Below are 12,760 nucleotides of genomic sequence, written 5' to 3'. Positions count from 1 at the left end.
TAAGGCCTGGTTTATCATTGTCCTTACACAGTGGTCTTGTTCTGAATTTGTACTTACAGGTATTAAATAAGCCATTGTGTGCAGATTAGCATAAGTAGAGTCACTGTGTAGGGGAAGTATGGGGATTAGCATAAGTAGAGTAACTGTGTAAAGGAAGTATGCGGATTAGCATAGAAGTAGTGATGGGTAACAACAATTGAAGATTGTGGTACATGGTTGCAATGAAGTTTGCAAAGAAGCAACTTCAATGTATCATTTCAAGTACTACAATATTGATTAAAGCATTGAAGACTCACCCCAAACCGAGTGCGGCCATATGGAAAAGTTAACTTTCCGTTGTTTGCAAGTGACATTTTTTTAGTGTCGCAACAAAATGCAGACAGTACAGTAATGAAACGTGATACCTTGTTATCTTTAGCTGGACCTGAGATGTCCATCGCTGTATTGTTTGTACACTTTTCTGTGGCATTGACCGCAGCTGTATGTACTGAGTGTACACTAGTGTCTATATACCGATGGTAGCAAGCTGTGTGTGTGTATTTTCTGGGATCGATGGTGGTGTCTAACACTTCTGTTACACCTCATTCGAAACTAGGTCAGATTACTGGCATTAGACATTTCTTTTGCACGAGTCTTCACACCCTTTAATTGGGTATCAATGAACAGCAGCTTGCAAGACTAATTTAACTTTACCATACACAGCGGCATCATTCTGCTTTGTACTAACCATTGCCAATGCATTTTTATCCTGAAGGTGTTCCTCCTGTAATGGGCATGGCCAGAATAGATGCACTACTTGCCAGGGAACCTCAAACTTAAAGACTTATATCAAACTTGTCATCACATGGTATGTTTCATCTCAAGTTGTTTTATTCATAGTCTAGTCTTTCATTGCATTGTTGCCAATTTGATATGAGAATATCATCTTCCTCTATGGATAAATGATTGTCTTCCTTCAAGGGTGTGACAGGAATATATATTGCCATTATTTTGATGTCTCTCATTCCCACACCTGACTATGAACAAACAGTATAAAGCCCTAAGCAGCAAAATAGCTCCTGTGATTGTTGCCACGAATTAAAACAGAATATACAGTAAATGACAATGTCATGTCTCGCGATGTCATGTTAAGCAGGAACTCGCGAAGAAGCCATCATTGGCTTATCAAAGCCGCAAGCTGACCGAAGTCAGTCTCTTACAATCATATTTAACGTCCACGATTATGAATTGTCAATTGTCAACAACTCTGTAACTGGACGACATACATTAATATTTGAGTCACCCCATGATTAATGTATGTCTTCCAGTTACAGAGTTGTTGACAATTGACAATTCATAATCATGGACGTTAAATATGACTGTAAGAGGCTGACTTCGGTCAGCTTGCGGCTTTGATAAGCCAATGAGGCTTCTTTGCGAGTTCCTGCTTGCAGGAGGATCTAAAATACATACATACATACATATCATAGTATCTTGTATATTTCTTCCGTCCTTAAGCTCCTTTAAGAAATTTCATGGAGGTCCCGTCCAGTGTGCTTTCTAACTTGTCCCAACGTTCCCAATAAAATGGACAATTTCTTTGATGGACAAATGGACAAATTCTTTGATCATGTCCACTTCTAGATTACAATAAATTGAACATAAGCCCAGTTGCACTATCTAAACAATGCACTTATCGTTGGATTTTCTGTAGCAAATTTTAACTTTCCTTAGTGGTCGGTCCTCAGCAGCACTTAAATCATTACTATGTTATGGGGCCTGGGGTGGGGTGGGGTTGTGAAGAGGGAAGGGGCAGAAGAAATACATTGCTATATAGCATATCATAATGGAAAAAGATTCTGGATTGTAGTAGTGGATCTATGGGAAAGTGTAATTGGTTGGTTTATAGTTGGTAGTGTGAAATGCAACCATCCTCTTTCGTATGCTGTTTCTGCAGGACCAATAATGTTAATGATAGCATCGTAGAGAGGACTGGATTACCTGACGAGCTGATCCGAGGCGTATCTGGACAAGTTGCCTTCAAGGAAGAACTTCCACTAGTAGGACAAACCTCTTTTTGTTGATCTCATGATGGTAGCAAATTAAAAGAATTTCACATTACTAAAAGTATTTCTACATCCAAAGAAATATTTCATCTACTAACTCACATAGCTACATAAGAAGTCATAAAGCCAAACAAATTTAAGAAAAAGTAAAAATTTATTTAGAGATACAGATTTGTGCAGTGAGTAATTTGCAGTAATCCCATATCTACCTTAGAATAGATTAAGGGATATAAGAGATTTTCAAACCAATCTTCACTTGACACAACTGCATAAACTACAAGAAGATAACATAGTCAACCTGGTAACACTTTACATGTATGGGAATGTTGATTATGGTTCACACAGCTGATTCACTTTACACACCTGCAGTTGAAAGCCATGAAAATGTTTGTTGCTGAAACGTTTTGAGGTGTCAAATAATGTAACTGAGCTTCGCATGTGAAGGGCTCTTTCTTAATTATTTAATTTTTTTGAATATTTTGTAACATAACATCAACAAATCTGAAATGGTTCATATGCAGGTTTGGCCAGTGGGTCATTTCCAGGACCAGGCTATCAACAGTGCCTCTCGAGAGTTGGTTGAAAAACACAAGAACAGCTTTCCATTGGAGAAGATTTTAATGCAGGTAAATGAATAGCCGGGCTTGACAATACCATTTCTGCTTGCAGAGATTGCATGTACCTCTCTATGCAGGCCTGACAAGAGGGCCACCACTCCAATCCCCCTCCCCATCCAACCCCCTCCCCAGAGTCAATTTGGAGCCCCTGGAGCCTGGGAACATATGGACATGCTCAACAAAAGAGAATATAATAATATTTATAATATTTGCTTTTTATATAGCTCTTTATACCAGAAATAGGTCTCAAAGCGCTTATAGACATTTTATTACCCCTGGTCAATGATAACCTGTCCCAGAGACAATCCCTCCAGTCGGCAGCAGTTATATACTGCGCCCAATGACAAGTTACCTCACAGGTACCCATTTAACCCCTGGGTGGAGAGACGCAATTGAGATAAAGCATCTTGCCCAAGGACACAACGTAATGAACTAGGTAGGAATCGAACCAGCAGTCCTTGGATCATGAGTTCCGACGCCTTAACCAATTGGCCACCACGCTCTCAAGACCTTTTAAACTGCAATTATGTGAAAGGTGTGTTCTCATTTTCATCATATAACAAAGAAAAATGGAATGAGGCCGGTCAGGTTACACATTATCCCCAGGGACTACCTGGTTTCTGACATGTCTGTCTATGTAAAATAGTGCTCTATGTGCAAATGTCAGTTTCAGTTTGCATGGGCACACTTGTTGTGTACTAGATCAATAGCATGACAAGATGTTTGTTTATATTTCCTTTTTCTCTGAGTGAAATGAAATTGTGAAGTATGTCAGGAAAATTTTAGGTTGACTGTGTGACAGGGCTAAATCACGTTATAGCAATGGAGCACTCCACATAATTGCAGTTTAAAAGGTCTTGCTGGCTTTGATCATCTTTCATTCACTTTACAGAAAAATCTGTGGTTTTCAAAATCATCTTTTTTATAGAGGTTTTTATTTTGTGTTTACTGTAGAACATATAAATGATTTATTAACACATTTATTAAAGTCACTGATGAATAACAACAAAACATTCCTGTTTTAATGTTTTTCTTCAAACTGTAAGCCATGTTAGAGGCATGAGACTTTGAACTGTTTAGAGTACTTCTCCCTACACATATTTCACATTATATAACAAGATTGGAGTGTGATATGGTCCTTTTCTTTCCATTAGGAAGCAGAACAGTTGTTTAAGAACTCTGCTATTAAGCTGATCAAACTGTTTCATCCATTTTATTCCTCTTTCCAGCGCCATCAAATCACCATTGTACCGGTGGGTGAAGTCCATAGTCAATGGAATGATAAGAGTTTCAACTACTTTGTCTACGGCTTTGAAAACAAAGTCCACGCACCAGATTATCCAAATAAATGCTGCTGCTGCACTATCCTGTAGTGATAAGTCAACCAATAAAGGCTATGATATATGTTCCCTGCACTTTACATTTCCCATTTAGTAGAAGATTGATTATGTTGTTTTCATAACTCAGTGTTTTATTTGGTATGAAGTTTATGCTTTTATAAAGAATTTTTTTCAAGTTTTTATATCAGAAAAATTATGTTAGCTTGTTAATAGAGATTTTTATGCCAGTTCCCTTGCTTTGTATATATGCTTTTGAGTTTGAAATAAGAAGATCAGTGATATGCATACTTGCTTCAATAACACATTGTTATTCAGTGATTGTTATTTGCAATCGGTTCATACTGTTTCACATTGGTATGACCATTTGGTATGAATATGCATTTGACGGTATTGTGTTTTCTCAATGTCGTACTTATGTGTTGTGTGCAAGAAGTTGGTGAGTTGCAAGATCTATTTAGATGCAGGAACGGAAAATCCACTGCGGCTGTAATAACATGATTATATTGGTGCTTTGTTTACCTCCAAAAGAAAAATGCAAAAAAAATAGTTATAATTTTTATCTCAATACATTACATGTATAGAGATATTGTAACAGTAAGTGGGACTCTCTCTTCTCTTAAAAAATTTTTCAGCGTCTTCATACGAAGTTCTTTTTCTCTGAAATTTCCAGAGGAAGCATATATCATATAGGCCAACAAAAGTTACTATTTTTTATTCCAGAATTGTATCTCATTCCATGACTTTTTCACCGATTTATGTCCAAATTTGGCCAAATCCCTCTGAAAAACCATTGAACCAAGGCTTTTTTGCACACGCTACAAAACTTGTTTGTTTCCTTGTTTTTGATAATTAAGCCCCGCCTCCAAGTTTGGTTTGTAGCAGATTGGCAATGACTCAAGCCCCGCCTCCAAGTCTGGTTTGTAGCAGATTGGCAATGACTCAAGCCCCGCCTCCAAGTCTGGTTTGTAGCAGATTGGCAATGACTCAAGCCCCGCCTCCAATTCTGGTTTGTAGCAGATTGGTTAGGACTCATGGCAGCTACATGTTAGATATACGAAAATGGCCACCCTCGCGACTAATTATCTCAATACATTACATGTATAGAGATATTGTAACAGTAAGTGGGACTCTCTCTTCTCTTAAAAATTTTTCAGCGTCTTCAAACAAAGTTCTTTTTCTCTGGAATTTCCAGAGCAAGAATATATCATATAGACCAACAAAAGTTACTATTTTTTATTCCAGAATTGTATCTCATTCTGTGACTTTTTCACCGATTTATGTCCAAATCGGGCCAATTTCGACTGAAAACACACTTTGGCAAACCTGTTTTGCACACGCTCCAAAACTTATGTTTTATGACAGAGAATAGAATAGAACTGTCTTTCAACAGTTGTATCGTCTAAGATAGGGTCCTATGTATTATATATTTTATTAACATTTTAAACTTTCATTTGTTGTTTACAGGTAGGTATTAATAAGAATTTTACTACCTGTATATGACATTTTATGGCTTTTATTTGCTTTATTTGATGTTTAAATGATTTTTCTTTCTTAAAACAACACTGAGCTGCCGCCCCTACTATTAGTAAAAAGGTCCGTTTTTGATGATTAAGCCCCGCCCCCAAGTCTGTTTTGTAGCAGATTGGCTATGACTCATAACAGCTACACGAAAATGGCTACGCTCGCGACCAATTTCTGTAGTGTAGTTAGGTACGCGAGGTGTTAGTGTATTGCATGCTAATTACATTCTGTACTGCTGAATTCCATTTAAGGATAGTACTGGTGTTCAGGTAGCTTTTCAGAGCAAGGGCCATGATAGGTTTGTTTGATTGCCCTTCATGTATTTTGTATAATTACGTATACACATTCTTGTATTTCTGAAGGCTACTTACTGTAGGCCTTGTGCATTTAAAAAAATATATATATATAAGCCTAGGCCTATTAGGCTTTCAGTGATAGGCCTAGCCACATTAGCATTGTACTGGTGTTCAGACAGCTTTTCCTAGGAAGGACCAGGGTAAGTTTGTTTGATGGGTATGTATAAAAGAGGAGCCGGCCATAGCATCACAACTTTTATAAGACTATAAAAATTGTATAAGGTTATGTTTTATTTATAAGGATATAAGATGTATAAGGTTATATGAAGTATGTTTAGCTTTCTTTTGAACCTGTAATGTTTGACATCAAATGTACAAAGAATTAAAATAAAATAACAAAATGGAGAGGAACTGAGGTGGCTATTAGGGGAAGAGGAGGCCACCCATCACTTGCATATGAAAACTTGTAATCTTCTTTTACATTATTTTTTTCCAAGTCATAAATCCATGAAATCTTCATGTCCAAAAAATTGAGATGGAAAAACGTGGGTTGTTTTGATATCTAGAAATGGACACAGTTTTGATGGTAGTCACCACTACAGTAACATACAGTAGGTCAATAGGCCTAGCTCTCAAGGCAGGCATCAAGAATATGGTCGAGTTGTTCGCCTCTTCTAATTTGGCTGAACATTGTCATTGACGTCAAACTATATGACCAAAAAGTCCAACAGAGACTAACCTAAGATGAAGGATACCACATAAAAAACAAGTTCTTGGGTATTCTTTGACATTACTAAACCTTGCAATGTCGTTCTTTCGACTAACAGGCAATGAGCGCTAAAGGCAAGACTAGCAGGATAAAGTGTAACCTGCAGAGACTATTCGTGGCAAAGTAGCAAAAATGCAAGTTATGTATTTGTTGTACCATGATTGATATTGATAATTGTAGAGACAGAGCAAAGATTTGAAATTAGGAATCAAAATTAAAACTTCCAGTATTGAGATACTGCATCATTGATGCTCTTGTTTTCTGTACTGTTGTGAGATATGCTGCTGGTACTGGTAGTGCATTGCACACTAATTTCATACACATTGTCGTACTACATTTAATTTATATTAGGACTTCGTCTGTTTATAGCTCCATGGTTTTAGTAATATCAATTTAAGGATTGTACTGTTGTTCAGGTAGTTTTTCAGAGCAAGAGTCATGATAAGTTTGTTTGATTGCCCATCAGGTATTTTTGTATAATTACGTATACACATTGTTGTGTTTACAAGTTTAGGCTAGGCCTACAGTAGTGCATCCTATATTAGGCCTTCATTTAGTAATAGCCACATTAGCATTGTACTGGTGGTGTTCAGGCAGTTTTGGGCCAGGGTGCAGCAAGTTTGTTCGATTGCCTTACAGTGTGTTTTAATTTTAACTTAAGTTTCCAACTTTAACTTTAACTTAAGTTTCCAATATTTTAACTGTGACTCCATAAATTTAACATAATGTGAATGGTATAATACAACAACTATTAATTTGGAATAGAGTGTATATTGTGCATTTCTAGAATGAAGCATCATTATGAATTAACAGCTTGTTTGGTATATTTCTTTAACCCCCCCCCCCCCAAAAAAAGAAAAAAAGAATTAAGAACAAAAATTATAATCTATCACATTTTATTTTCACTGGAGTATGTATAAAAGAGGAGTCAGCCATAGCATCACAACTTTTATAAGACTATAAAAATTGGATAAGTTTATGTTTTATTTATAAGGATATAAGATGTATAACTATAAGGTTATAAGAAGTATGTTTAGCTTTCTTTTGAACCTGTGATGTTTGACATCAAATATTCAAAGAATTAAAAGAAAATATTAAAATGGAGAGGAACTGGAGTGGCTATAAGGAGAGGAGGAGGCCACCCATCACTTTCAATTAAAAACTTGTAATCTACTTGTACATTATTTTTTCCAAGTCATAAATCCACGAAATCTTCATGTCAAAATTATTGAGAAGGAAAAACGTGGGTTGTTTTGATACTTGGAAGTGTACACAGTTTTGATGGTAGTCACCACTACAGTCTACAGTAACGTACAGTAGGTCGATAGGCCTAGCTTTCTCAAGGTGGGCATCAAGAATATGGTCGAGTTGTTCGCCTCTTCTTATTTGACTGTTGTCATTGACGTCAAACTATATGACCAAAAATATTATATATATTGATATTGATAATTGTAGAGACAGAGCAAAGATATGAAACTAGGAATCGAAATTCGAACTTCCAGTATTGAGATACTGCATCATTGATGCTCTTGTAATATTCTTGTTGTGGCTGTGATTCAAGCAGTTAGTGTATTTGAATATTTTTGTGTTTGTATTGCCAAATCCACTTTCATCATAATTGTACGCCATTCCATTCCACTGTGATCATCATTTAAAGGGATAGCAGATATGCATCTCTTAGTCAAAACCCCATGCCCAGCATGTGGTATGGCAAAGATATGGTTATTTTGTTTAATTTGGTGAGATTCTGTTATAACATCTGGCAACAGCAGAGTGAATAATGTCATCATGGCAGCTAGTTCAGTTGAAAATGCCTTTGCTTTTCTTTGCAATATTTAACTCACCCATTCACAGGGGGAAAATAATATTTGTACCAAAAAAGTTGCGTTTTGATGAATTTCTAAATACAGAGAAAATTGTCAGCAAAGGAAACATTTTTTAACATACTGCATATCAAGGGTAAATCAACAAGAAGATTTTGAAAGGAAGGTGAATCTTTTCAGGAACACTGCTATTATGACATATCAAGGACCCTGGAAGAAATCAGTGTTTTGCCAGTCTATCTAGGTTGCATTCAATCAGCCATATCTTGAGTTAATAATACAAACAAGATATTGAGATGGGGTTTACAACTGTGTAGAACATCCTACTCTTTAAAATCAGGGTTACGTTGTCTACCATAAACATATGTGTAGTATCTGTTCCCTTTCAATGGGGAATTGTGACACACCTGACGATGATCACAGTCTCGATGCAAGGAGACTGGGGGTTGAGAGCGGATCAGTCGTTCGGTTGTTTGGTTTTCGTGCCCAGGTTCTTTCGTGGGTGACTTTTCTTAAAAAGTATCATAAGAATATTCCTTTAATCTCCTCAACAGGGTATTGATTTTCACTTCTTATCAATATGTCTTCATGAATTATACTTATTATTGTTATGTGTAACCATGAACATGAATACTCATTTAACCTCCATGCAGGAGATTTATTTCAGATTAGGGTAGTAATTGTTTTCTAGTCTTGTAAATTCCATAGAGACTCTGATGGGTTATATAGTCTTTAATTAAGTATATACAAATTAGGCTTACAAGTCAGTATTTTATATAGTGCCTTTTATACAGTATATCGAAATTTCACAATACAGTTTTACAAAAATACTTTTTTTAAAGGTAAAATGACAAAAAGTTTTTTTTTTTTCCTTCACTTTTCGTCTTGGCAAGTTATTAGCTAAGAACAACAGAGATGTCAATTATGTTCTTATATGATTATTCATCAAACTTGAGAACTTTTTCCAACTTAACTCATTTTTTAGCTCGATACGGAAATATACTCAGTACTTGTCTTCAAGTTATGTGTCACATGTGTTGTATATTGATGCATACTGTCATTTCTTTAATGAGATATTCGACTAAAAGTATGGCCGCCAATGTTTGAAACTGTTGGTGATTGCAAGGAATCTGGGACAAACTGTTAAGAGTGGAATGTACGGCATGGGGAAGGGGATAATGGGTGGTCTAAGGGGAGGGGTGTTTCACTTTGAGAAGAAAGTGCTAGTCTGGTAGACTGAGCACAGACATGAGCTTATCAAGAGTAAGCATTTAGGTCGGCACAGTAACACGACTTCTATATCGTGGGAAATACTGTCACGCTTGTACATTAGTCCGTGTGTATAGTTGGATAAGCCTACATAAGAACTACATTACAGTAGTTCTTGTTTCGATGTATGCGATCGTCTGCCAGTGTGCGAGGTATTTGTGTAGATCTATGGTATTTGAATGGGCAGGATGGTTGATTTTGCAACATTTCTAATGTTCATCTGTCAGGGCCTCCTTTAGTATACTAACTACGGGCCCGCGGCCGCTCCAGTCCCCTATACGGCCCACCCACTCAGCTCATTCCCCACCCCACCCATATGACTTCCCCTCAGCATTTATAAAGCTAGATACATGTATATACGGCTACTGTGTAAAACGATAAACCAGAGCTTACAAAGTCCTAGCTATTTTCCCTACAAAGTGATTTTAACTGATGAAATTGTTGCAGCCTAATTTTTTTTTTTGGAAGAACACTTGATGAGATCTCAAATTTAGAATGCTTAGATGCAATTTACAAGATGGCCCCTTTTAGGAAACGGCCCACCCTCTAAAATGTCTTTAAAAAGGCCCTGTCATCTGTTGTGAATAAAATTTCACCGACTTCTTGTTAAATCTGCGACATTTTCAGGGGTAATTGTTAATCTGAGGCGAAACATTCGAATCGGCGGCTGTCCTCGAAAATCGGGGAGGTCCGGTGACCTTAGTTTATATACCTCGATCAGGGGCGTATCCAGGATTTTGTAACCCGGGGCGCGAATTACTATCTAAGCGGAGCGCCACCATCGGTTGGCGCGCAGCGAACAAGAACATTTCTGGTTTTAATACCCCCCAGATCACCGGAATTGGCACTTCTTGGGCTTGAAAATGGCCAGCCAGATGTACACTTTTGCCTGAGAACCAAGTATTTCCCAATAGGTTTTTCCCCATCTATAACCTTTTTGAAGATTGTCACCAGTCACACATCATGTTCGACCTCATCGCATGTCCTGTGGATAATTGCTTTTGTAGGTGATTCTACGTCGCGGCCCACAAAACCCGACAGCCCCACTTTTCAAGGTTTTCAGCCCATTATTTGTTCAGAATTTGAAAATTCACATTTATCGTGATAAACTCACTTCAAAACATATACATAATGTTGCAAAAAATGTCATCTATGGACAACCAATATAGAAAAATCTCCTTGAACCCCTAACAGACCGGTCAAAATTACACGAGTAGAGGGAAGTATGATGAAGAATTAATATTGTTAAGGAAATTTTCGAAAATTCAGACACAGTTAATTTATTGGTGTACAAATATTAAACCCACTTTTAACGGCTATGATAAAACTTGGTTGAAGGAAATGAAAAAATACCAGATATTTCTGAAACCGAACACTACACACATAGGCGTAGGAGGTGGGGGGGGCTCCTACTGAAAGAAAAATAAATTGCAATGATGTGCTAAAGGAAATGAATAGTTTAAAAAATCTCTCCTTGATAATTAAAATAAAGTTCTAAGCTTGGCCGACTAATTCGCCATTACTAATGTAAAAGAGAATTTGACATAATTGGACCTCCATGCTTTTTCTCCATCTACATAAGACATTTCGTTGTTTACATTAGCATCCCCGGACGGTATACTGCGCAATTTCCACTGACCGTACGGTACACGATGGCATGCGATGTAATAACCGATGCTTGCTTATATGATATTATAACATTGACATGCTGAACGCGCCGAAAATTTAGGTTATATTTTTTGGGCAAGTCGTTACAGCCCCCCAAATCAAATTGGGTTCCTATTACTACACACATCGACAGTTTTGAGGCTGTTCATCCTGGAACCTCCATTTTCATGCTCACTGATATGATGTGATCAGGGGCGTAGCGAAGGAGTTTTGTTGGGGGGTGTGGAGAATTTGATTTGCCGATGGATCTGGAAGTGGTGACTGAAATGGGGAGGGGTCTATGGGGAGGGGTCTAAGGGGAGGGGGTGGAAATTTTTTAGTTTTGAAACGTCCTTAGATGCAATCTGGTGCATATTTTAAGTCAAATTTGGCACGGAAGAAGCTCCTGTTCTCCTTTTCTCTATTCAGCTTTCCTTCTTTCTTCCCCTTCCGCTCTCTTCACCTTTTCTCCTTTTGCCGACAGACCCAAAATTTGCCGACAGCGACCAAATTATTGGGGGGTGTGACACCCCCCCCCCACACCCCCCCGCTCGCTACGCCCCTGGATGTGATATCTGCTGTTTGCTTTACAATTTCGAACAGGCGCGTAGCGAATAATTTGCCGAGGGAGGGGCGAAGCCTGTAGGCAAACTATCATATACGGCTCTGGCAAACTATCTGAGCGTAGCGCCACCACGACGAGTTGGCGCGAAGCGTACAAGAAAATTTTGGCCGAAAATGCCTCCCAGATCGCTGAATATGACACTTCCCCTGCCTAGTAAGTTGCATCTAAGCATTTTCTATTTTGAAATCACTATAGCGATATCATAAAAAATATGCTCGGGGGGGGGGGGCGGTCGCCCGTCCCGAAATGCGTCATGTTCCCCGACGACTCGGTCGAGTTCGAGACCAGCCACAGTTGGTTTCATAGCACAATTGTTTAAGGCGTCCACACACACATACACGTTATGATTGACCATATATAGTATATATATATAGATACATTAGTGAGAGAGGGAAAATGGAAACGTGAAAAATGGAGTAGTCGGTGTAATGGGTAGGGTGAGGCGCACGCCCCATCCGAAATCCTCGATCCGTCACTGGCTACCCGGCCATGTGTATATAATAGGGATCAGCGCTGTAATGATGTCACTGTTCCTCTTTATCTTCCCGGTGTAGGCCCTACTGCGTTTTTCTTTTACTCCCTCCTTTTCTCTTTTTCCTCCTTCTTCTTTTTCTTTTCCCTTCCTTACTCTCCTCCTCCTCTTCCCCCCCCCCCTCTTTTTCCCCTTTTTTCTTCTCTTTTTTTCTCTCCTCTTTTTCTTACCTGGCCCCAGCTCCCCCCTGGTCACACGTTCCTCACATGGTACATCACCTGATATTATGTGGCAATCGCGACGATGAGACTACTTGCATGTCGCTGTTATTGACGT

At 38.2% G+C, this 12,760-nt stretch overlaps 1 protein-coding gene across 13 annotated transcripts in view; it reads left to right on the top strand.

Annotated features, from left to right (window-relative positions):
* Positions 1 to 9,431, top strand: part of LOC139960849 (protein SSUH2 homolog) — a 45,795-nt gene extending 36,364 nt beyond the window's left edge. For all 13 annotated transcript variants that reach the window (XM_071959474.1, XM_071959470.1, XM_071959472.1 and 10 more), the window contains 4 exons: positions 755 to 847; positions 1,937 to 2,039; positions 2,567 to 2,671; positions 3,892 to 9,431. In XM_071959474.1, the coding sequence (XP_071815575.1) occupies positions 755 to 847; positions 1,937 to 2,039; positions 2,567 to 2,671; positions 3,892 to 4,035 (445 nt within the window). In that variant the 3' untranslated portion in view covers positions 4,036 to 9,431. The remainder of the gene's footprint in view (positions 1 to 754; positions 848 to 1,936; positions 2,040 to 2,566; positions 2,672 to 3,891) is intronic.
* The last annotated feature ends 3,329 nt before the right edge of the window (positions 9,432 to 12,760 follow it).

This window comes from Apostichopus japonicus, chromosome 20, assembly GCF_037975245.1.
Source record: "Apostichopus japonicus isolate 1M-3 chromosome 20, ASM3797524v1, whole genome shotgun sequence".
Taxonomy (NCBI): Eukaryota; Metazoa; Echinodermata; class Holothuroidea; order Aspidochirotida; family Stichopodidae; genus Apostichopus; species Apostichopus japonicus.
This window is presented reverse-complemented; position numbering and strand designations above follow the sequence as displayed.